The sequence below is a fragment of the Zootoca vivipara genome, chromosome 13, assembly GCF_963506605.1.
Source record: "Zootoca vivipara chromosome 13, rZooViv1.1, whole genome shotgun sequence".
In the NCBI taxonomy this organism is placed as follows: Eukaryota; Metazoa; Chordata; class Lepidosauria; order Squamata; family Lacertidae; genus Zootoca; species Zootoca vivipara.
In genome coordinates, this window is record NC_083288.1 from 50,293,040 (window position 1) to 50,318,410 (window position 25,371).

Genomic DNA, 25,371 nt, shown 5'->3' on the forward strand with positions numbered 1-25,371 from the left:
GATATTGAGAGTCTCATGCTCTACTGACTGAGCTGAAATGGACTAGTCTGAGGGCGGATCTTCACCATAGCGCATTCAATGTGTATGTAACGCACTTCCCCCACCAAAAAAAGGGAATCATGGGAACTGTAGTTTCCCTCTTGCAGAGCAAACTGCGGCTCCTGGGATTCTTTTGGGGGAAGCTGTGCGGTTTAAATGTGCATCTGGTGTGCCCTGAAAGTGGCATCACCACCGCAGAACGAAAACAATGGTGCTAAATTTTTTCAGAGACTTCAGATTCCTTGCCATCCAAAATCCCCTGCGTTACCAGAAGCCGACTCGCTCTTCCAGCGCAGGGAACGCAAGACAGTTAGTTTGGACGTGCACATAAATATATCCTTAGATGATAAAGTTGGTTTGGCCATCTTGTTGCTACCCAAACAGTCCAGCTGCCATTGAGAAATTCACGTGGCCTAGATAAATGGATGTTTTTTTTAAAAAAACGTCATTAAAGTCTTCACACGAGGGGCGTCATTAGGTAAATTGCTCGGTGATGACTTTCTAAGTACCCCATTACAAGCAGGAGGGAGAATGCCACCCTGTGCCAAAATGCCAGGGCACAGCATGCACTAAGGCCTGTTTGGCTCACCTATCTGGCTTGCCTTAGACCAGTGGGAGGTTCAGACAAGCCAGTGCCACCCAGTTACCCTTGCGGGATAACATCAGGGCCCCAACGGTGTCTTTGCTCAAATCCGTTTTGCTGGATATTGGACAGATGGCTTGAAAAACGGCGATGAGAAGGAAGCCATCCTAAACTATGCTTGCCCCAAGGCGGAATCGGCGCAGTCCCAGAGTCTCACCATCACACAAGCAAAGCATCTAATCCAGCCCATTCCAAAAAGGAACCAATTCCTGGGGTGGCTCCATTATTTTCCTTATGCCCCCCCCAAAGACAATACAGTAGTAACTCCCACCTTCTCGAACCCTGCCCTACACTTTCAAAACAACACAACACCTTCCACGCATTCTATTAAAGACCAAGGACGTTAGAGTTCAGCCAGCCCCAACTGGCTGATTCTTCCAGCTGCAAATTCATTTAAACAAATTCACGGAGGAGCGCTGTCGATGGCCACTAGCCACGACGACTCTGGCTCTGCCTCTGTGGCTTGAGGCTGCGATGTTTCTGGGGACCGGCTGCATACCCTCCAACATTTTTCTGGTGAAAATAGGGACGTCTGAAGGAAAAACTGGACATCCTGGGATCAAATCAGAAACCGGTACGGCTTCTGTAAATCTGGGGACCCTTGGAGGGTCAGCAGTTGCTGGAGGGAGAGAACGCTGTTGAGCTCAGATTCTGCTTGCGGGTTTCTCGAAAGAGGCATCTGGCTGGCCACTGTGAGAACAGGGTGCTGGACCCCCTATGGCCACGGGCCTGATCCAGCAGCCTTATTTTTACATTCTCACAAGAGGGAATGACAAACCACAGTCCATTCAACAGGTTTGCACAGGAGTGTGTCGCAATGGATTGCACCCCACGTCATTAGTGAGTGAAAGGTTTTCTTTTTTTCCCCTTTTATGAAATAAATCTTTATTTGATTTTCAAAAATATAAACATACAACAAAACCAATTCCGAATCCAAATATCGAGATTACTCCGAATCTCCTGACTCCACCCCCCCTTCCATGGGTCCTATTGAGCCTATTTTCAACTGCATATCAATACTTCTCCAATTTTTTAATCTTTCTAAATTACCCATTGATTCTGTTACATTACAAGTGTGTTTAAAATCCTCCCGATGTTTTAACCCCCTTACAATGATCTTCTATATAAATTATAACTTTTCCCATTATTTTTTTGAAGTTCTTGTCTTCTTGGTTCCTGAGCTTGCCTCTTAGTTTTGCCATTTCAGCATAGTCCATCAACTTGGTTTGCCGTTCCTCGCGTACATGAACAGTCTTTTCTGGTCCTTAGGGATCTCGGTACCTGCAATTCCTAATAAAAAAGCTTTTGGTTTTTTTTAAAACAAAGGTTATTTTAAACTTTTTTTTTATTTCATTATATACCATTTCCCATAATTTTTTTATTACTTTACAGGTCCACCACATATGATAAAAGGTACCGGTTTTCTTTTCTTTTTTTCCGGCTCAGGTGCAGAAACGTCTTGGGACAACTCTGCAGCCTGTGACATCAATAGATACAAGCGCCTTCGCACCTTTGCCTCTCCTCCAGTGGCAGTCTACCCCAGAAGAGCTGTGCTTCGTGCATCAGAAGCTAGGCTGGCAGTCGGCAGGGACAGCGTACAGGGGAGGTCCCTTTGCGCCTGGGTCGCCACATGTCCCACAGGAAGGTGCTCTGTGCCCGCTGGAATGTGCCACTGTGACATCACCCCCCTCGACCTCCCACCCCGGAAGCAGCCGTTAAACGGCTGGTTCTGCCAGCCGAGTCTTGGCATCTCAGAGCTTTCCTGGCAATCTCCAGGCGTCTCTTCTCACCTTGCTCCAGTAGGTTGCCTCTTGGTGCACGGGCAGAAGGTTGTAGGGGCAAGTGAAGGGGTGCGGTTTTCAGGCTGTCTAAAGCCCAAAGTCGAGAGAGAGAGAGAGAGAGAGGGAGAGAGAGAGAGAGAGAGAGAGAGAGAGAGAGAGAGAGAGAGAGAGAGAATGGGGAATTAACCACTGGTTAATTCGATTTTCCTTTATGGGTTGATAGCAGCCCACGGGGTTAAACTCGAGGCTTGGCACAGCCATACTCTTAACAATTCTGGACGGCTGGTATAAGACACACACACATCTTAAACTATACAGTGGTACCTCCGGTTTATGAACACAATTAGTTCCGGAAATCTGATCATAAACTGAAGCGTTCATAAACTGAAGCGAACTTTCCCATTAAAAGTAATGGAAAGTGGATTTATCTGTTCCAGACAGTCCGCGGAGTACTTAAACTGAAGCGTTCATAAACTGAAGCGAACTTTCCCATTGAAAGTAATGGAAAGTGGATTAATCCGTTCCAGATGGGTCCACGGAGGACTTAAACTGAAGCGTACTTAACCTGAAGCATGGGTGTAATTGGTTCCGAAAGTCTGTTCATAAACTGAAGCGTTCATAAACTGAAGCGAACTTTCCCATTGAAAGTAATGGAAAGTGAATTAATCCGTTCCAGATGGGTCCGTGGCGTTCGTAAACCGAAAATTAATAAACCGAGGTGTTCATAAACCGAGGTTCCACTGTATCGTGGCATCTGTGGAAAGTGTGCTGCTGTTGCCAGAAATTAAGCAGGCAGGTCCCTGCCCGCAAGGGGCCTATAATACGACCAATAGCCCAAAGGAACAGAGGAAGGGGAAGGGAATCCAGGCAAGCATAAACAGGACGAATCTGCGAGTATTACAGTGACACTGGCACCAGATTTAGGGTGGTTCCCCCATACAGGGCACCGAGTCGATGGGGTTCAAAATTGAGAAGATCCACAATCAAGGAGATCCATTTGGGGGCTGCCCAATTTTGGCCTCGCACAGGGTGCCAAAGTACCAAAGTCCACCCCCTGGCGACACAGGTGCGTTTTATTTATTAAAACCTTCCATCGTGCTAGATTTCAAGCCAGTCTGTATAAACAGACGCAAACAGAAAGCAGGTAAAGCCTTAGAGCTAAGTGATAATATACATTCTTAGGCGCCGTTTCAGGAAGGCATGGGAACAAAGTGGTGGTGTTAAAGGGCTTGTGGAAAAGGTGGGTTTTGAGGCAAGGATGTGAAGGGGGGAAAAGGGGACATTGCACAGGGTTCCCGGGAGCCATAACAGGGGCAGGGGGAGAAATTCGATCCACTTTGCATTAAAAAGGCAATTTTACTTCGTTTGCATTTCCCGAAATGACCCACGAACCAAAACACAAGCCGTCCTTCACAATGCGCCCTTATTGGATTTTACCGTGCATTTCTCCAGCCACATAATGCATTCAAAAATTCATATGCTAGGGCAAAGTATTCATATACAGTGGCACCTTGGTTCTCAAAATTAATCAGTTCCGGAAGTCCGTTCCAAAACCAAAGCGTTCGAAAACCAAGGTGCGCTTTCCCATAGAAAGTAATGCAAAACGGATTAATCCGTTCCAGACTTTTAAAAACAATGCCTAAAACAGCAATTTAACATGAGTTTTACTCTCTAACGAGACCATGGATCCATAAAACGAAAGCAATAATCAATGTACTGTACTATAAAATAAATAAGACAGTATTGTAGGTGATACAACTTAAAATTATTTTTTTTTTCATACCTGCACTGATGATAGTCATTGTTTGGATGGGGGGATTTTATCCGTTTCCGCAGTCACACAATCAATCAATCAGTAGCTGAACTGGGTTCCACACAGTCGCTAAAACAAATTAACCGAAAAAGCCTTAAAAACAGAAACGTTCGAAAACCAAGGCGCAGCTTCTGATTGGTGCAGGCACCCCAGAAACAATAGCCAACAGCCGCATTGGACATTTAGCTTCCGAAAAACGTTCGGAACCAGAACACTTACTTCCTGGTTTTTGGCGTTTGAGAACCAAGGCATTTGGGTACCAAGGTGTTTGGGAACCAAGGCGTTTGAGAACCACTGTAAATGCACAGATGAGTGAAAAAGGCATACGAGAATGCATTCTGTTTGGGGAAATCCAGTATACTGTATTAGGGAAAAGTGCTTTGCAAAAACGGGTATCTTAGAAAAAATATTCCATGCAAAGCTTCATTATATTTGGGGAAATTGCTTTGCAACTATAGGTTCGTTAGAGGAATCCGTATAGGAAAATGGGTCTATAGGGACAATTTTTCACTAAAACATTGAAGAATCTTCACGAGGATTTTGGGAGGCTGTTGCAAGCAAGACGTGCAGGGACAGCAGGCGAGAAAGGGTGGAGGTAGGAGAAGGAGGCAGGATGGCCATGTATTTACAAAATGGTCCTCGCAGCTGGTTTCCCACATCCCTAAATCCTGCCAGGGGCTGATGATAGCCCTTTCCTGCTGCCAGCTGGACTTTCCAAACACTGAAGCCCACCCTGTGCCTCTCGCTCCACAGGTGATGGCTGCCCACGTGCCCCAAGCCCCCGGGCTGCCCCAGATGCTCAAGGCGGGCATGAAGTACTTCAGTGGCCTACAGGAAACCCTCTTCAGCAACCTGACTGCCTGCAAAGCCTTGGTGCGCTCCTTGCGGACCTGTTACGGCCCCCTGGGCCGCAACAAGCTGGTGGTCAACCACCTCGGCAAGAACTTCCACACCTCCCATGCTGCCACTATCCTCCGGGAACTGGAGCTGGAGAACCCCGTGGCCTGCCTGCTCCGCACCGCGGCTGAGACGCAGAACGTGGAGACAGGGGACGGGACCAATTTTGTCATCCTCCTGACCGGGGCGCTCTTGGAGAACGCCGAGAAGCTCCTGCACTCGGGGCTGCCAGTGGTCCACATCCGGGCCGGCTACGAGATGGCCTGCAAGGAGGTCCTGCGCTTGCTCCCCGGCCTGTCCTGCTACGTTCTGAAGAACCCACGTGACGTCGAAGAGGTGCTGTGGGTGCTGCAGGCCGCCGTGGGCAGCAAGGTCTTCGGCCACCAGAAAGTCTTGGCCAGGCTGGTGGCCAAGGCCTGCATCCTGGCGCTGCCGCCAGACCGCACGGCCTTCAACGCGGACTTCATCCGCGTCTGCAAGATCCTCGGCGGCGGGGTGGCCGACTCCAGCGTGGTGGAAGGGGTGGTCGTCTGCGCGGAGGCCGAAGGGATCGTCCGGCGCGTGGAGAGGGCCCGCATCGCGGCCTACTCCTGTTCCTTCGGCCCGTCCGGCTTCGAGGCGAAGAGCACCGCCGTCTTCAGCAGCGCGTCGGACATCAGGCGCTTCAGCAAAAGCGAAGAGAACATCATCGAGCAGCGAATCCTGGACCTCGCCAGAGCCGGCGTCACCGTGGTGGTGGCCGGGGGGAAGGTAGACGAGATGGCGCTCTTCTACGCCAACCGGTACCGGCTGATGGTCGTCCGGCTGCGCTCCCGGATGGAGCTACAGCGCCTGTGCAAGGCAGTGGGGGCCACTCTGCTGCTGACCGTGGCCCCTCCGGCGCCCGAGGAGCTGGGCCACTGCCGTCGCGTTTACATGAGTGAGATTGGCAGCACCAGTGTGGTCGTCTTCAGCCAAGACGGCATCGCTTGTCCTGTGGTCACCATCGTGCTCAGAGGGGCCACCACAGAGATGCTAGACTGTGTGGAGGAGGCTATCCACGATGGCATCAACGTCTACAAGGTATTGGGCAGCGATGCACGGCTGCTGCCTGGTGCTGGGGCCACCGAGATGGCGCTGTCAGTGCGGCTCAGCACCTTGGGGATGTACTTCCCTGGACCCGAGCAGTACGGCATCTTGGAGTTCTCCCAGGCCCTGAAGACCCTCCCGGCTACCCTGGCGGAAAACGCAGGCTTGCCGGTCAATGAGGCGATGGCCAAGATTGAGGTGCAGCACCAGCTGGGCACCCAGAACACGGGCCTCAGGCTGGCGAGCGAGGAGGCGGGCACCATTGATGCCGCCAAGGAAGGGCTGTTCGACCCGTTTTTGGTGAAGTACCGAGGCATCCTGCTTGCGACCCAGACGGCCGTCACACTGCTGGGCGTAAGCGAGGTCATGATGGCCAAGAAGAGTGGTGGGCCCAAGCCTAGAGGAGATAACCCTAACTGGGACCAAGAGCCAGACGCCTTGGATTGACGTCATGGATACTAGCCAAGGTCACCTTATCAATAAAGTACAATGGCCATGGTTAACTGGGTCTCTCTCTCTCTCTCTCTCTCTCTCTCTCTCTCTCTCTCTCTCTCTCTCTCTCTCTCATATCTCTGGGGTTGCCTGTCTGGTTAAGTGGGCAAGAGAAACATCACTGTCCTGTTTGCCAAGAATACTCATGAAAGTGTTGCATTGGAAGAGACCCCAGGGGTCATTTAGTCCAACCCCCTGCAACTGCAGGTCATCACAGCTGATTTTCTTTTCCTTTGAACAAAAACGATAAACAAATATGGATGCTGGGCGAAGGGAGCCCAAGTTCTGCTCCATATATTATGCAAATTAGCTGAGATCAGCATGTCGTTATGGGGAGTTAAGACAAGCCAGAGCACTGAAGTTCAGCCCATTAGTTACACTATCCCCTGGCTGCTACATGCCCTGCTCGGACAGAGAACGCAGGAGAAAGGTGAGGCCATAATGCTTGGTGCAGAGGAGGTAGAGGTTTTGGACTACAACTCCCATCAAGCCGTGCTGCCTAGGGCTGATGGGAGTTGTAGGCCAAAACCTCTGCTTGGGCACCAGGTTCCAGTTGGGAGGAAGTTATTCCTGATTGGCTTTTGGCATTTGCACCTCCCACCTCATCCTCACAACAAACCTGCAAGGACAGAGGAAGTGGTGGAGGGGAGGGGTTGAGCTTCGCAAATGACCACGTCAGGATTTGAACTTGGCTCTCCCTGTTCAGCCCATGACGAAAGAAAAGAAAAACACAACTTATAAGCCGCAGGTCTCTAAGCAATTTACATTAAAGAAAAAATATAGGGCCATGCATAATAGCATAGCAGGAAAAGCGGGGATAATATAATACATTAACATTTCATACAGAATACAACTTACGGGAAAACAAAAGTAGCAAACAACATTAGCATTATTCAACCACCCAGTAATTAGCAGATAAACAAAACCTCACCCTTCCCCTCACATCGAACCAACAATCTGCCCCGTTTAACCTCCCACCCCAGATTTAGGGCTGTGCGGGTGGTTTCCCTGCACTGGGCAATAAGAGTGGGCGTGGTATAGATATTATTATTATTATTATTATTAAGCAAAGGTGGCACAAAGTTATAATCATATAATAAACCTATATTTATATGAGTAGCTACTGAGAAGATCCATTAGAAAGCAGCTGCACCAAAAGGAATTATTGTAAAAATAAGAAATATTGGGGGGGGGGATTTCAGCCTTGCTCAGGACGCCGTTGTTACCAAAGTCCACCCCCACATTCAGAAGTCTGGTGTCAGGCCAGCTACTGCAAATCTGCCGTTGGTACGGCATCCTCCACATCCTCCAAATGTGGTCTGGCATTTCTCCCCCCATCTTCAGTGGGGAGCAGTAGCAAAGCAAAGCAGGGAGATGGCGGCAAAAGTTTCAGAGCATGGGGAAAATACCTGCTGCGGCCGAGAACGGGATGACAGACTGAGCCATGGGCTCTGAGTCCCGGAAGCCGCTGTGCTCAGCCTAAAGCGAGGCCATGTTGAAGGAGTCCGGGATAAGGGCAAAGTGGCCAGAACTGCATGGAAGCAACAAAGCTGACCCAACAGGTCGGCACACCCACCTGCCAAACTTTTGAACACGGGACGAGGCATGCTCACTCATGAGACTGCAGAGCATTCAGATGCTCGCTGCCACAGGAAGGATGCATCTGTGGCCAGCGAGAGAAGCACCACCAGGTCCCGGGGAATAAGCCCATTGATTTCCACCCCTCCAGCAGTGGTCCTATGCTCCTTCCCCCAGGGGAGAAGAACAGAGAGGGGAGTCCCGCTTCACCCAGCCAGGGCAGCCAGGTCCTAAGAGGAGGCCTCTGTTCTCCAGTCTCAGCCTCTTCTCTCTCCCCCCACAACCACCATGTCTCACTTCTGTTTGCCCTCCTTGTCAATCAGCCTACCTCCCACGCCTGAGGCTGGTGATGCCTGGGGACTAAGGACACCGGCGGTGGGCAGGGCTGAAGCCATCAGTGGGCATAACAGCATAAGAGCAGCCCGCTGGATCAAGCCAATGGCCCACTCTGTCCCAGGAGTGGAGGAAGGGGGGCGTTGGGGGCGGTCCGCCCTGGGTGTTGTCACTGGGGGGGTGACATTCGGCGCGCCGCCCGCCCGCGGCTCCCAAGCCTTCCCCGAGCCGTTGGGGGAAAGGGCGGAGCTGTGTCACCTTGCCGGCGGCCTTCCCCCCATCCGCCTCTGCCCTGTCCAGCATCCCATTCTCCCAGCAACGCCCCAGTGGGAAGTGCTAAAGCAGGGTCCGAGCACAAGCGCCCTCTCCCCTCCTGCGGCCTCCAGCAATTGGTATCCAGAAGCATGGCTGCCTCTGAGTGTGGAGGCAGAGGACAGCCATTGTGGCTGGCAGCCATGAACAGCCCTCTCCTCCAGGAGTTTGTCTAATACGCTTTTAAAGGTGTCCAAGTTGGTAGCCGTCCCTGCTTCCTGTGGGAGGGAGTTCCGTAGGGCCTGAGCCATGCACATTTCCCCTCTGGGTCTCTCCATGATAATAATAATAATAATAATAATAATAATAATAATAATAATAATAATAATTTATTACTTGTACCCTGCCTAACTGGCCAGGCCCCCCCAGCCACTCTGGGCGGCTTCCGACAGGATATTGTTGTTGTTGTTTAGTTGTTTAGTCGTGTCCGACTCTTCGTAACCCCATGGACCATAGCACGCCAGGCACTCCTGTCTTCCACTGCCTCCTGCAGTTTGGTCAGACTCATGTTCGTAGCTTCGAGAACAACATTGCAACATTGAGGGGCACATCCCAGTATGTATATGCATGTCTGCCATTGCCAAATATTACATTGGAACAAAGTGTTAACGATTGCGCAGCGGCCCCAACCCGGGGAAAAATCCATCCGTCTTGAAACCCATGTGAATTTAGATTGTAGCTGCCGTCGCCACCCCATCGCTGATTCTGATACCCAGATTCCCAGATATTTTTCATCAGCTCTGATCAATGAGGCAGTACGACTAATCAACGAATGTTTTAATCACGGGTTAAAACTTTGCTGCCTGATAGTTCTATTAGCTAATCAATCAAAAGCTTTGTTGTTGTTGTTTAGTCATGTCCGACTCTTCGTGACCCCATGGACCAGAGCATGCCAGGCACTCCTGTCTTCCACTGCCTCCCGTAGTTTGGTCAAACTCATGTTCGTAGCTTCGAGAACACTGTCCAACCATCTCGTCCTCTGTCGTCCCCTTCTCCTAGTGCCCTCCATCTTTCCCAACATCAGGGTCTTTTCCAAGGATTCTTCTCTTCTCATGAGGTGGCCAAAGTATTGCAGCCTCAGCTTCACGATCTGTCCTTCCAGTGAGTACTCAGGGCTGATTTCCTTCAGAATGGATAGGTTTGATCTTCTTGCAGTCCATGGGACTCTCAAGAGTCTCCTCCAGCACCATAATTCAAAAGCATCAATTCTTCGGCGATCAGCCATCTTTATGGTCCAGCTCTCACTTCCATACATCACTACGGGGGAAACCATAGCTTTAACTATATGGACCTTTGTAGGCAAGGTGATGTCTCTGCTTTTTAAGATGCTGTCTAGGTTTGTCATTGCTTTTCTCCCAAGAAGCAGGCGTCTTTTAATTTCGTGACTGCTGTCACCATCTGCAGTGATCAAGGAGCCCAAGAAAGTAAAATCTCTCACTGCCTCCATTTCTTCCCCTTCTATTTGCCAGGAGGTGATGGGACCAGTGGCCATGATCTTGGTTTTTTTGATGTTGAGCTTCAGACCATATTCTGCGCTCTCCTCTTTCACCCTCATTAAAAGGTTCTTTAATTCCTCCTCACTTTCTGCCATCAAGGTTGTGTCATCTGCATATCTGAGGTTGTTGATATTTCTTCCGGCAATCTTAATTCCGGCTTGGGATTTATCTAGTCCAGCCTTTTGCATGACGAATTCTGCATATGTTAAATAAGCAGGGAGACAATATACAACCTTGTCGTACCAATTTTGAACCAATCAGTTGTTCCATATCCAGTTCTAACTGTAGCTTCTTGTCCCACATAGAGATTTCTCAGGAGACAGATGAGGATATTAAAAACACAATAAAACATCACACATTAAAAACTTCCCTAAACAGAGCTGCCTTCAGATGTCTTCTAAAAGTCAGCTAGTTGTTTATTTCCTTGACATCTGGTGGGAGGGCATTCCACAGAGCAGGCGCCACCACCGAGAAGGCCCTCTGCCCGGTTCCCTGTAGCTGCACTTCTCGCAGGGAGGGAACCGCCAGAAGGCCCTCGGCGCTGGACCTCATTGTCTGGGCTGAACGATGGGGGTGGAGACGATCCTTTAGTAATTCCTGCCATGCCCTTTCTTTCTCTGCCATGCACCCCCCTCCTTGCCCCCACCCACCCACAAACAATTGCTCCAGGGGATACAGACGGGCTACCTCTTGTGCACCAACATTAAAGCCCAATCCCATACAAGTCCTTTTCAAGAGCCAAACCAGGAAGGCTTCCTAGCTTGAATGGCGAAGGAGAAGCAGGGCTTCATTCTGTGGCTCCCAACTCTCTCAGCCGCCGGTGCAAACCAGCCGTTCCAAGGGCTTCTCTGGCATAGCTGCACCACCTGCATCCGTTTGGCGTCGTCGTCCAAGAGCAGCAATTAGCAAGCGCGCTTCCCCCATCCAGGCGTAATTAACTAAATGGCCCCCGCAAATAAGGCCCGTCTCGCGGTAATCAATTATATTAACGTGCGGCTAACAGAAAAGGCTGCTCTGTTTTGGGTGCCGGCCTGGGGACCCAGATGTTGGCTGTTTTGGCTGAGGCCGGGCGACGGTGAGGCCAGCGTGGTTGGAGATGGGAAAAGATGAGCTGCACAGATCAGGATCCCAGCAATGTTCTCCCACACAAGCCCAGTTGAGATGAGGATGAAAGGGTCTGGAAACCAAGCCTGATGAGGAACAGTTGCGGTACCCGGGTCTGTTTAGCCCGGAAAAGAGGAGATGTGGGAGATGGTGCAAGCTCAGTTTCTGCTGCTCCGGAGGGCAGGACCCAACCCGATGGGTTCAAATGACGAGAAAGGAGATTCTGACTCAACTTTAGGAAGAAATTTCTGAGGGTCAGAGCTGTTCGACAGCAGGTCAGGATGAGAACAGGATGCCGTGGGCCTGATCTGGCAGGCTTTACAGTGGTACCATGGTTCTCAAATAACACCTTGGTACTCAAACAACTTGGAACCCAAACACTGCAAACCCGGAAGTAAGTGTTCCGGTTTGCGAACTTTTTTCAGAAGCTGAACGTGCTTCGTTTTGAGTGCCACACTTCCGTTTTGAGTGTTCTACTGAGGTCTGTCTGTTTTTGCTATTTATTTTGTGTTTTTGTTTTCGTGGCTCTTTTTTGTGACTGCGTGGAACCTCGTTCAGCTACTGATTGATTGATTGATTGATTGATCGAGTGACTGCAGTACATTGTTTACTGCTTTCATTTTATGGATCAATGGTCTCGTTAGAGAGTAAAATTCATGTTAAATTGCTGTTTTAGGGGCTGTTTTGAAAAGTCTGGAACGGATTAATCCGTTTTGCCATACTTTCTATGGGAAAGCGCGCCTTGGTTTTGGAACGCTTTGGTTTTGGAACGGACTTCCAGAATGGATTCAGTTTGAGAACCAAGGTACTTAGGCTCTTATGCCCACCCTAGCTGGTCCTGGTGACTTTGCTGGGCCTTTTTATTTCCAAGCAGGATTGCCGAAAGTGTGAATGGTTGTAGCAGTCCAGTGTGTGTGTGTGTGTGTGTGTGTGCGTGCCTGTGTGTTCATGTGTGAAGTTTTGAACGTCTTGGCGCAGCTACTGTAGTTGCGAAGGTGCAAGGGACACAGACTAGTATGTCCCTGGGCTTGTCCTTTTTGGGGGAGAATTCCTAAGGAGACAGGAAAAGAAGAACATAAAACGAGTCTGCTGGATCAGGCCAATGGCCCATTTAGTCCAACACTTTCTGGCAGTAGGAGCTGTTGGACAGTGGGTCTCCCTCAGGAGGTGGTGGACTCTCCTTCCTTGGAGGTCTTTAACCAGATGTTGAATGGTCATCTGCCAGGAGTGCTTTTTTATTATAATAATAATAATAATAATAATAATAATAATAATAATAATAATAAAAGAGATTGCTGCATTGTTGGGGGGTTGGACTAGATGACCATTGGGGTCCCTTCCAATTTAATAATTCTATGGTTCTGGTCCAAAGATCAAGTCATTGCTTGCTCAGAAGGGCACCCTCTGGTGGCTTCAGGCAGCAGCTTTTGAGGCAAACCTGAACCTCTGGACCCCTGCCATTTTTGAAATATGCTTACAGAACGTCTTACGATTTCTCTCCTGGTGCCAGATTTAATCTGCCAGGGTATGGATGACTGGATTGAGCCACATCCTTGGAACAATGACAAAAGGCGGAATAGAGTTTTTGTTGTTTCGTTTTTAAATACATGATAGCATTTATTTCCCTGCCCCGCCCCAAACCAATTAAGAATTTAGGAGAAGGGGGAACAGGAATTCCAGAGTTCAGCGCAAACTCGGAACAAGTGTTACTGTGGTGGAAGAAAGGGGGGGGGTAGTTTTGCTTCAGAAAAGAAAGGAGGCCCTAAGCCTCAGTTACACCCCCACCCCACCCCCAAATCCAGAAGCACCATCTCACCTTTTAATCTCTTTGCAAATGCCGATTCCTCAATCAGTGCAAAAAAATGAAAAATTAAATCAAATTAACTTTGTGTTTCCATGGGGAGCTAAATATAGAGCAGAAGGAAGTGTGTGTATGTTTGAAGTGTGTGTGTGTGGGGGGGGGAATAAATGTGGAGGTGAGACCAGGCTGGGGTGTGGGGAGGAGGAGGAGGAAGAGGTGGAAAGGGGTGAGAAGAGGGAGATGGGAGCAACGAAGAAGGTGTGAGGAGTGAGAGGAGGAAGAAAGAAAGAAAGAAAGAAAGAAAGAAAGAAAGAAAGAAAGAAAGAAAGAAAGAAAGAAAGAAAGAAAGAAAGAAAGAAAGAAAGAAAGAGAAGTGCACAGAGAGGTGGAAGGATGCAAAGAACGACTAAAGAGGAATAGAAGGATGTGGAGGGGGGGTGCAGATGGGGAAGCCAGGGGGGCGCTGGGGTGAATTTACAGCACGCGGAGACACATCTGGGTGGCGGGGAGCTAGGCCTGGAGGAAGAGATCTGGAGAGACATCACTGGGGAGGCAGAAAAGGGCTGTTTCCTATCTGGCAAAAGGGGGCGCAGCTCAACAGCAGTGCGGCTGCTTGGCATGCAGAAGGTTCAATCCCTGGCGGCACCTCCAGGCAGAGCTCTGGGAGAGACACCCCTCCCCCTGCTGCCTGATATCTCGCTGAGCTGCTGTCAGTCAGTGTGGACAATATTGAGCTCGTGGGAACAGTTTTCTATAAGGATGTCCCAGGAACAGCCTCCCTGCCTCAAGTGGCGGGGAGTCCCTAGGGAGCAGGGTCCAGAAGTCTCTCCTCCGCTTTATCTCCCGCCCCGCCCAGGCAGGCAAGATCCTGCTTAGGTTTGCTCAGAGAGGCCAGGATTTGTCAGAGGCGGGAATGAATTGCAGTTTAGATCCGCTTAGTCCAGAAGTCCTCAGGCCTGGAGTTAAATGAGGCCCTTCAGACCCCCTCCATCAGGCCTCTGGGACTCTCCACTGGATCTGCTTCGTGTTTTCACTTCACTGGAACGGGTCCTCGAACCCTTGCTCAACAGCTCTTCCTGGATGGAGGACACAGCGTCATGTGGGAACCAGCCTACGGGACTAAGGTAAAACTTGCCTCCATTGCTCCGCCCACTTTTGCCTCTAGCCATGCCCACCACTGGCATGTGGCCCCTGGAATGTTGTCCCGAAGGGAATGTGGCCCTCAGACTGAAAACACACACACACAAACCCCCGGCATGCTTGTCTTGGAACAGAGCGGGTGACGGTCGAGGAAGTCAGGGGACGCCACTTTAAACTGTCATGGCTTCCTCCCCCCCCCCAAGGATTCTGGGAGATGTTGAGAGCTGTGCAGAGCTATAATTCCCGATACGGCTTGATTATTAAACCGCTCTGGGAATTGTAGCTTGGGGAGGGCAACAGGGGTCTCTGAACAACCCTCAGCACCCTTAAGGAAACTGCACAAGGGCGAATTTATTCCCCTTCAGAAGTATCTCAGCAGTTTGTCACGTGGAACAAAAAGGAATGGGGTTAGGGGATTTAACTCATTGACTCCCCAAGGCTGCAGTGGTACCACCCCCTGGAAGGACAATGGGGTTCTGGGGGGCGTTAAGAGGCAAGGGGGGCGGTCAAAGTGACTTTGAAAAGCTGGCATCACTGGATCAAGTCCACCCGTTTTGTTGAATTAATCAAACTAATTGCATTTTGAATAAACACACAATGAATCGTTAACTGTTCTGAATTTTTATGGCATCACCACCTTCCACAAATGGCTGCCCGTTTTCGTAGGGTGGGGCAGGCGGGAGGCGCTGGGAACGAGTTTGCAGAGCCAAGGGGGTGGGCAGTAGGGGCTCGAAACAGTTTGGAAACATTTCCTGATGGGGCGAGTTGGTAAGCCCCCCAAACACCACCTGTGTCAACCTCCAGCTGACATCTAACTCTACGGAAAATGTAAACCTGCAGCATTTGGATGGGGGGGGACTAATTTTTTTGGGGGGGGTTGGATAATGAACAAAGGCGAGCAGCCAGAGACCAAGTGGGCGATGACCTTTATGTGAGCCTTTGAGATTTGGCGCACCTTTCTGATTCTAAATCAATTCGCAGAGCAGGGGAGATATATATACTTCTTTTTCTTTTTTGGGGGGAGAAATAAACCCTTTTCTTGGCTCATCGGCCCATCTCATTCCTTTTGTCCTGACTGCTTTATGTCCAGGCGGCCTTTCGCTTCCCCCGGCTCTCAGACAGGTTCCCACCAGAACCTCCTTTCACGTTCCGACCTCCAGGAGCGATGACTGATTCTCTCCGCTTGTAAGGGTTGAACTTTTCAATCCGTCAATATTTGACTTCTCCGTGGGGGCCGCTCTGTTCCGGCTGCGTCCTTTCTGCCCGTGTGCCAGAGGCTCCCCAAAACACACAGCCTCCCCGCCTGGCCAACACCAAGGTGTCGGCAGCTGGAATGTGGCTGGATGCCCACAGGAGCCCGCTGGCCAAATGTGAGGAGGGATCGGGGTGTGTGTGTGAGCGCATTGGCCTGTCAAACACAGGAGCAGACTGGCACCATCAAATGCCCAAGGGAGGGGAGGACTGCTGCGCCCCAGAGCGACCTGGCGAAGGAGCTCGAATCTGGGGGGCAGAAATGCACCTGCCCCCCTCCTCTTGTAGAGCTGATGGGGAAGAGGGTGTGGGCTGGAAGAGAGGATGCTGGGAATCTAAGGAGGATTCTGGGAGTGGGCTGCTAATCGCATCCGAGGAGGAAAGCCGCATCGCCATTGCCAGTCCCAGGAACGCGGGGCAGCGAAAGCCACTGTTCTAAGAAAACCTGCTCCCTTTTCCTTATGGGGTATTCCAGAGCCCGTATAGAGTCCTTAAGTGGGTTCCCTATCGGTAGGAGAAAATAACAGAGGCCAACCAGATTATATTGAGAAGCAAAGCGGCTAGTAATCCTGATCTTTATTAAACAGTTGCAACAGGGTTCCCACTCACCACACGCAGGAGGGGGGCGGACCCAGAACAAGCCCTTATATACTATTGAAATTGCCCACCCTGTAGCCCAAGACCACCCCGCAAAACATCGTACCTACATCACAGAAGGAGGAGGTCTACAGCAGATATCCTGCCTGCCAGGATACCTGATAATGGTCCCTGATTGCTTTACCTGGGCAGCCTGGCCATTCTTTTGTGATGGTTCATACTTTAGTTCCTGAATCCAGGTCACAAGCTTACCCTATTCATACACAAATACGACAGGATTTGCAAGCAAAAAGACAATGGGAAGGTCTTTCCCCCCATTTGCCTCCCTTAAGGCAGAGGAATACTTGAAGTCATTGGGAAAGTCCAAATGGCTTCAGGATTGCTTGGTTCGTATATATTGGTTCGTATATTTAGATAGGTGTGCATTTATGAATATTAATCTACGCTTGAGACCTTAGAATTCTTATAACACCACCACCACCACTGACTCATCCCAGGTCCTCTATTTTGTACAGGAAATGTACCCAGAGCAAAGTCCTTTGTGTGAGAAGGTCATAGTTTCATAGAATCATAGAATCATAGAGTTGGAAGAGACCACAAGGGCCATCCAGTCCAGCCCTCTGCCAAGCAGGAAACACCATCAAAGCATTCTTGACATATGGCTGTCAAGCCTCTGCTTAAAGACCTCCAAAGAAGGAGACTCCACCACACTTCTTGGCAGCAAATTCCACTGTCGAACAGCTCTTACTGTCAGGAAGTTGTTCCTAATGTTTAGGTGGAATCTTCTTTCTTGTAGTTTGAATCCATTGCTCCGTGTCCGCTTCTCTGTAGCAGCAGAAAACAATCTTTCTCCCTCCTCTATATGACATCCTTTGATATATTTGAACATGGCTATCATATCACCCCTTAACCTTCTTTTCTCCAGGCTAAACATACGTAGCTCCCTAAGCCCTTCCTCATAAGGCATCGTTTCCAGGCCTTTGACCATTTTGGTTGCCCTCCTCTGGACACGTTCCAGCTTGACAGTATCCTTCTTGAACTGTGGTGCCCAGAACTGGACACAGTACTCCAGGTGAGGTCTGACCAGAGCAGAATACAGTGGTACTATTACTTCCCTTGATCTAGACGCTATACTCCTATTGATGCAGCCCAGAATTGCATTGGCTTTTTTAGCTGCTGCATCACACTGTTGACTCATGTCAAGTTTGTGGTCTACCAGGACTCCTAGATCCTTTTCACATGTACTGCTCTCAAGCCAGGTGTCTCCCATCCTGTATTCGTGCCTTTCAATTTTTTTTTGCCCGAGTGTAGTACTTTACATTTCTCCCTGTTAAAATTTATCTTGTTTTCTTTGGCCCAGTTGTCTAATCTGTTAAGGTCATTCTGAAGTGTGATTCTGCCCTCTGGGGTATTAGCCACCCCTCCCAATTTGGTGTCATCTGCAAACTTGCTCAGGGTGCCCTCAAGCCCATCATCCAAGGTCACTTGGAGACAGAAACAGAAGAGGTCTGGATTTGGGAAAAGATGGTCTCTGAATTTCCCCAAAGAAGGACCAGTAGGATGCAAACCACTTTGCCTCAGAAAATCCCATTGGGTGTTTTTTTTGGGGGGGGTTGCTTTTGCTTCCAGTTGCAGTTTGGGATTGGTCAGGGTGAGATCTCATATTTTCTGGGCCTGGAACCAATGGGCTGACCTGAACAGAAGTTGGGAAACAGAGCCTGGAAATGGGAGGAGGGACTTCCTGGCAGGTGCAGGTAGACAGCATAACCTCCAACATTTCTCCGATGAGAATAGGGATGTCCTGCTCCATAATGATAATTTTACTATTTATACTCCACACATCTTAACTGGGTTGCCTCAGCCACTCTGGGCGGCTTCCAACCAACATATATAAAAACATAATAAAACATTCAACATTTTTTAAAACTTCCCTATACAGGATTGCCTTCAAACAGCTCGGACGGTCAGATAACTCCATATCCTCCAATGTTTCTCCAATGAAAATTGGGGCATCCTATGGTGCTGGAGGAGACTCTTGAGAGTCCCATGGACTGCGAGAAGATCAAACCTATCCATTCTGAAGGAAATCAGCCCTGAGTGCTCACTGGAAGGACAGATCGTGAAGCTGAGGCTCCAATCCTTTGGCCACCTCATGAGAAGAGAAGACTCCCTGGAAAAGACCCTGATGTTGGGAAAGATGGAGGGCACAAGGAGAAGGGGACGACAGAGGATGAGATGGTTGGACAGTGTTCTCAAAGCTACTAAAATGAGTTTGACCAAACTGCGGGAGGCAGTGGAAGACAGGAGTGCCTGGCGTGCTCTGGTCCATGGGGTCACGAAGAGTCGGACATGACTAAACGACTAAACAACAAGGAAAAGCGGGACATTCCTGGATCAAATCAGAAACCAGGATGGATGTGCCTGGAAAATAGGGACACCTGGAGGCTCTGGAACAAGAGCAATGTGAGGTTTTCTCAGAGAGCAGAGGTGAAAAGTCTGCGTCAACGCCTTTTCTTATAAAATCAAAGCATTAGCCCCCTTCTCTGTTTCTTCCTCACCTAGAGTACTGCACTTCAGAAATGTCCCTTTGCCTTCCAAATGTCTGGAACCAACAAAAGCACAAGACAGAAAGGTGCTTAAGGCCCATCTGTTTTCAGACTTCCCAGATAACATCAAGGAACACTGGACCAAGCTAAAAACATCCATTATTGCAGCCTGTGGACAAACCATTGGGTACCAAACCAAGAAACACCAGGACTGGTTTGATGAGGAAGACAGTGAGATTGAACGCACGATTGACAAGAAAAGGAAGGCCTTTCAGAACTGGCAAAGAGATAGAAACTGTGCCACTAAAAAAAAACCTATGCCAACGCTAAGGCAGAGGTTCAAAGAAGAACCAGAGAACTAAAAAACGTCTGTGGTTAAACCACTGAGCCTAGGGCTTGCTGATCAGAAGGTCGGCGGTTCGAATCCCTGTGACGGGGTGAGCTCCCGTTGCTTGGTCCCAGCTCCTTGGTCCCAGTTTGAAAGCATGTCAAAATGCAAGTAGATAAATAGGAACCGCTACAGCGGGAAGGTAAACGGCGTTTCCATGTGCTGCTCTGGTTTGCCAGAAGCAGCTTAAGTCGTGCCGGCCACATGACCCGGGAAAACTGTCTGCGGACAAACGCTGGCTCCCTTGGCCTGTAAAGTGAGATGAGATGAGTGCCACAACCCCAGAGTCATCTGCGACTGGACTTAACTGTCAGGGGTCCTTTACCTTTTTTTACCTTTTTGGGGGTGTCCATCTGCCTGAGATGCTTCAGTTGAGATTCCTGCATTGCAATTCTACCATTCTATGATTCTAAACACCACAGTATGCTTTAACCCCCACCCAAATGGAGGCCTCTAGCTTGACTGAACATTCCTATCGCTTCTTGTGATTACGAAACGGGTGGATCTCTTAATGAGGAGCGTGAGGGTGTGATCTTTTCGTGTGAGCCATGCCTGGCCGCCTGTTTTTGGCCCGAGGAATTGCACCTGTGCGCGCGTTTATTCTGTGCCTGAGAGCAAGCGCGCATGCCCCCCCTCTCTCCCTCTGCACATGAAATTCAATGCGCCAGCAAAGAGCTGTGTGCTCCTCCTGTCCCCGGTGCCTGTGTGTCTTCCTGTGGGCCCAGGTCTCTCTTTCAAACCCCTTCCCATCTGTCCGTCCCATTTGCAGGGCCACCTCTCCTCCGTGCGCCTGACAGATGCGCCACCTTCCAGGGTGTGTGCGCGCACATGGTGGCAGGCTGGTGTGTGTGTGTGTGTGTGTGGATTTGACACCCACCGAGGTGCCAGCTTCCACGCTCCTAGCTGTGCAATTTCACAGCTCCGCTTCCTGAAGCGGGTGCCCTATATCTGAGCCTCTGCCCTCTCTGGAGAGCAAGGGGGGGGGTCAGAGCTACCTGGGAGAGGCGCATGAGTTGGCCCCCCTACTGGGGTTGGAGGGGGCTGGCAGTGGGGTGGGAGAGGAGAGCTCTTCTGATGAACTTTATTAATCCCCCAGACACCTTCCACCCTGGTTTTGGAGAGGAAGGAACACATATCAATAGTCCCTAATTAAGACAAAAGGAGTGGGAAGAACCTTTGATTGCATTTCCATTTAAAGCAACGCTAATGACATTTCCCTTTTATGTATCAACTCTGATCTCACCTCGTTTGCATGGAATGCTCCCTTGCCACCCCCTCCCCACCCAAATCCTCACTCTCCCCGCTGCCCCCCCCCGCCCCACAAGGCCCTCTCCCTCTGCCTCAGTGCTTTTCCAGCCAGCCAGCAAGGTGGTGATGTGGCAACATGACAGCATCTCAGAGGGTGAGCAGCATGGCAAAGTGTGCGGCCCCAGATTGGCGCACCGGTCCTCTGGACCCCCAAGCCCACTCTCAGAAGACTTCCCAGGTCCAGCAGCCAGAAATCCCACCATGTTGTGCTCTTGACGATTCAAACACATTGATTCACATGCTGCCTGCAGCGCCTGCACAATTTAAAAATAACTCTCTCTCTACGTTTTTTTTTTTGTGTGTGTGTGCGCACTGATGGGGGGGGGGAAGGGAAGGGGCTGTAGCTCAGAGGGAAGGATGTCTGGTTCTATCCCTGATGGAATAGCCAGGTTGGGAGAGGAGCCCCTCTGAAATCCTGCCGAGCCATTGCTGCAGTTACGGAAATGTTGGTAATGTTCTATCCAGCGCAGTGCAATAGCTTCTTTATCTTTTAGAAGTGTGGTACGAGTGATCGAAGAAGAAGAAGAAGAAGAAGAAGAAGAAGAAGAAGAAGAAGAAGAAGAAGAAGAAGAAGAAGAAGAAGAAGAGGAAGAAGTGTCTGCTGAATGTAGGGGGCATGTGCCATGATTTATTTGCCCATAGATGGTCTTTGTGACTTTAAAGAAACTCTGTGCATCATGAGTGTTGGCTAAGTGCTGGATCTCTTCAGCTTTTAAAAAGGTAAAGGGACCCCTGACCATTAGGTCCAGTTGTGACCGAGTCTGGGGTTGCGCGCTCATCTCGCATTATTGGCCGAGGGAGCCGGCGTACAGCTTCCAGGTCATGTGGCCAGCATGACAAACAGAAACACTGTTTACCTTCCCGCCGGAGCAGAACCTATTTATCTACTTGCACTGTGTGCTTTCGAACTGCTAGGTTGGCAGGAGCTGGGACTGAACAACGGGAGCTTACCCCGTTGCGGGGATTCGAACCGCCGACCTTCTGATCAGCAAGCCCTAGGCTCTGTGGTTTAGACCACAGCACCACCCGCGTCCCGTCCTCTGCTTAAAAAAACCTCCAAGGAAGGAGAGTCCACCACCTCCTGAGGGAGACTGTCACACTGTCAAACAGCTCTTACTGTCAGAAAGTTGTTCTGGTTTGACTAAATGAGCCATTGGCCTGATCATGGGGTCCTCGCCGCGGGATCATATTCATCCAGTGCTTTACCAGCTGCACTGGCTCCCGGCGGAGGACAGGATCAGGTTTAAGGTGCTGGTTTTGACCTTTAAAGCCTTATGCGGCTTAGGACCCTCGTACCTACGGGACCGCCTCTCCCGGTATGCCCCGCAGAGGACATTAAGGTCCACAAATAATAACATACTGGAGATCCTGAGTCACAAGGTGGTTAGACTGGCCTCGACCAGGACCAGGGCCTTCTCGGTACTAGTCCCGACCTGGTGGAACGCTCTCTCTCAGGAGACTAGGGCCCTGCGGGAGTTGTCATCTTTTCGTAGGGCCTGCAAGACGGAGCTGTTCCGCTTGGCCTTTGGACTGACTTAGTCTGACCCCGGTGTTACCCTCCCCTAAGGTTTTATCCTACAGGTATTTAAATGAGGTTCCATTTGCAGATTCCTAATTTTAAAATTGAATTTTAACATTGGATTTAATCTGTATTTTAATTGAATTGTTTCTTTTATGTTTGCTTTGATATTCTTGTTGTTAGCTGCCCTGAGCCCGGTCTTGACTGGGAAGGGCGGGGTATAAATAAAATTATTATTATTATTATTATTATTATTATTATTATTATTATTATTATTATTATCCAGCAGACTCGTTTTATGTTCTTCTTTTCCTGTCTTCTTAGGAATTCTCCCCAAAAGGACAAGCCCACTTACACTCTAGTTTGCACCCCATGCCCATTCACAACCAGCTGCGCCAAGACGTTCAAAACCTCCCACTGGCCGAAGGGGTCAGAGTCCCCGTTTCAGCCGCCAGCAGGTCTCGGTAGGGTGGGCAAAGTCCCACCCTGTGAACACGTGAGAGGGCCCGGTCCAGGAGTAACAGATCTGCTTGTGGCGAACTTGAGCCTGTGGCTTTATACCAGTTGCTGGAAACTGCAGGATTGGGGAAGAGAGCATAATGTGGCATAATAGAGTGTCGGACGAAGGCCTGCGAGAGCAGGGTTCGAATCCCCACTTGGCCATGAAGCGCCCCGAGTGACCTTGGCAGTGTCGGATTTACGTATAAGCTAAACAAGCTATAACTTAGGGCCCCACTCTCTTGGGGGGCCCAAAAAATTTAAAGGAAAAACAACAACTGGATGTACATTTCCAAAATATAAGATAAAAAACAAATAAAATAAAATCTACATAGAGCAACAGTGTTTTGTGTTGTGTGGGCTTCTATGATGTAAGAAATGGCCCCCGCCTGCTAGCCTGCTCCCTAAAATATCACTGGTTTGCTCATTTCTATATATAGGGTGCCTACATTCTGCTATTTATAGTTATTAGTAGATAGTTTGCATCATATATTTACACCTCTTATTATTTCATGTTATACTTACAGCAAGTTTCTAGAGACTAGATTAGGAGTCTTTGTAAACTGTGTTTCTAAAGGAACTGTCACAGTGGCCGGAGCGGACTACTTCAGAGTAACGACGCTACGCAGCTCTGCATTTTATTCTTTTATTGGTGCTGCGTATTTACAGTGCTAAAGTCATTGCTATTTACACGGAGTGATGTGATCAGTCGGTTTCAGAACCTCCTAATGGCTTTTGGCGCGTCTTTCTCCAACACAAAAGCTTTGGCAGACCCATCCTCTTTCCCCTCCTTTTTCTGCGTAGTTCTGGCGTTGGGGGGATGGGTCTCCCTCCCTTATTCGCCCCTTCCTGTCCCGCCTGGGACCCTGGCTCCTCTACCTTGCCTGAGCCTCGGACCCGACTTCCTGCTTCCCTACTGGAATCGGAACTCTCTCTGCTTTCCCCTGTGCTCGGTGATTGGCTTGAACTCAGGAGGGGAGGGACTTCGCGATATCCCCTGTCCCTCACATCCACCCCCCTCCCAAGCTCTCCTTCACCCCTCCCCAGGTCCCCCCCAGGTGTCGGTGACGACTGGAAGCCTAAGAACTCAGTGCTTTCCGAGCCCGTTGGTGTGAACACCTCCCCCCAGTCCTGCAAGCCCCCCCCTTCCGCCTGGGAGGATGGGAATCCCAAAAAGTCCGTGGCGTCAGAGCTGGTGGGGGTAAAAATGTTCTGCCAATCTGCTCCTTCCTCTGACTGGGTGGATCTCGGTGACACCCATACCTCATCCTCTGGTTCCTCAAACTCCGCTTCCCAGCGCCATGGTGAACTGCTCTCCCGTGCTTCCTCCCCCTCCCCCTCCCTTTCCATGTGCCAGGGCTTGGGTCTATGGGGAAAGAGGGCGTGAAATTCTTCTACCAGGAATTCCTCCTGTATCTGAGTGGCTGGGACCCATTCATTCTGGGACGGTGGAGCATCCTCCCATGCCATGAGGTACTCCAGTCCCCCCACCCCCCACCTTGAATCCAGGATGGCCGTGGCCTCATTGAGTTGCTCCCTGCCTTCCCTCTCCCCCCCTCCCTCAGGGGTTTGTTCGCTGTCTCGGAGCCTGCTGCTTTCCCTGTACGGCGACAGCAGCGATCTATGAAACACAGGGTGCACCCTCATGTCCTCTGGCAGTGCCAGCCTGTATGCCACCGGGTTGACCTGTTGCGTGACCGTGAAGGAGCCCAACCTTCTGGGCGCCAGCTTTTTGCATCGCCCTCTGATGGGAAGGCCCTCCGAGGACAACCACACTTTGTCCCCCACCCTAATGACCTCCCCCGGTCGCCTGTGGCGATCTGCCCCCTTCTTGTACGCTTCCTTGGCTCTCTCCAAGTGTTCTCTGAGCTGCTGGTGCACCGTCTCCAGTTCCTCTGCCCAATCCTCAGCCTGTGGGCCCTCCTCCTCCTCCTCCCCCTCCCTCTCTGGGAAAGATCTGAGGTCACGCCCGTAATTGGCCTTAAAGGGCGACACCCCTGTGGAGACGTGCACCGCATTGTTGTAGGCAAATTCTGCCAGTGGCAGGCGATCCACCCAGTCCGTTTGCCGCTGGCTGACGTAGCATCTCAGGTACTGCTGCAGAATGGCGTTGACCCTCTCCGCCTGTCCATTGGTCTGCGGGTGTCTAGCCGTCGACAAGCTGACCTCCACCTGCAGGAGGTTCATGAGCCGCCGCCAGAACCTGGAAACAAATTGGCGGCCACGATCCGAAATAACCCTTAAAGGTAATCCATGCAGTCTGAATACGTGATCCACAAACAGTTTGGCTGTCTCTTCTGCAGAGACCGCCCTGGCACACGGTATAAAGTGGCACATTTTGGACATGAGGTCCACCACCACCAACACTGCGGTCTTGCCCCTGGATGAGGGCAGGTCTGTGATGAAGTCCATGGACACTACTTCCCACGGCCTGTGCGGTGTGGCTAAGGGCTCCAGCAAACCTGCTGGTGGCGCTCTGACCACCTTTGCCCGCTGGCAGGTGTCACAGCCCCTTACATAATCCCTCACATCCTCCCGCACCCCTGGCCACCAGAAGTGTCTCATGACTAGGTGAGTGGTTTTATCCCTCCCAAAATGACCCGCCGTTGGGTTGTCGTGCATCTGCTTGAGGACCGTACGTCTGAGCTGGGTGGTGGGCAGGTACAGTGCACCCTTGTAGAAAAGCAGCCCCCTGCGTTCTGCAAAGTCTTTTGCCTGCTCCCCCCCCCTCTCAGTTCTCTGAAGATGCGGTTGGCAAATTCATCCG

General features: G+C 50.3%; 1 protein-coding gene across 1 annotated transcript; it reads left to right on the plus strand.

The window, feature by feature from the left end:
* Positions 1–5,032: 5,032 nt before the first annotated feature.
* LOC118095758 (T-complex protein 1 subunit theta-like) lies at positions 5,033–6,688 on the plus strand. Its single transcript, XM_035136992.2, has one exon. It carries the CDS (start codon positions 5,033–5,035, stop codon positions 6,686–6,688), a length of 1,656 nt encoding a protein of 551 aa, XP_034992883.2.
* The last annotated feature ends 18,683 nt before the right edge of the window (positions 6,689–25,371 follow it).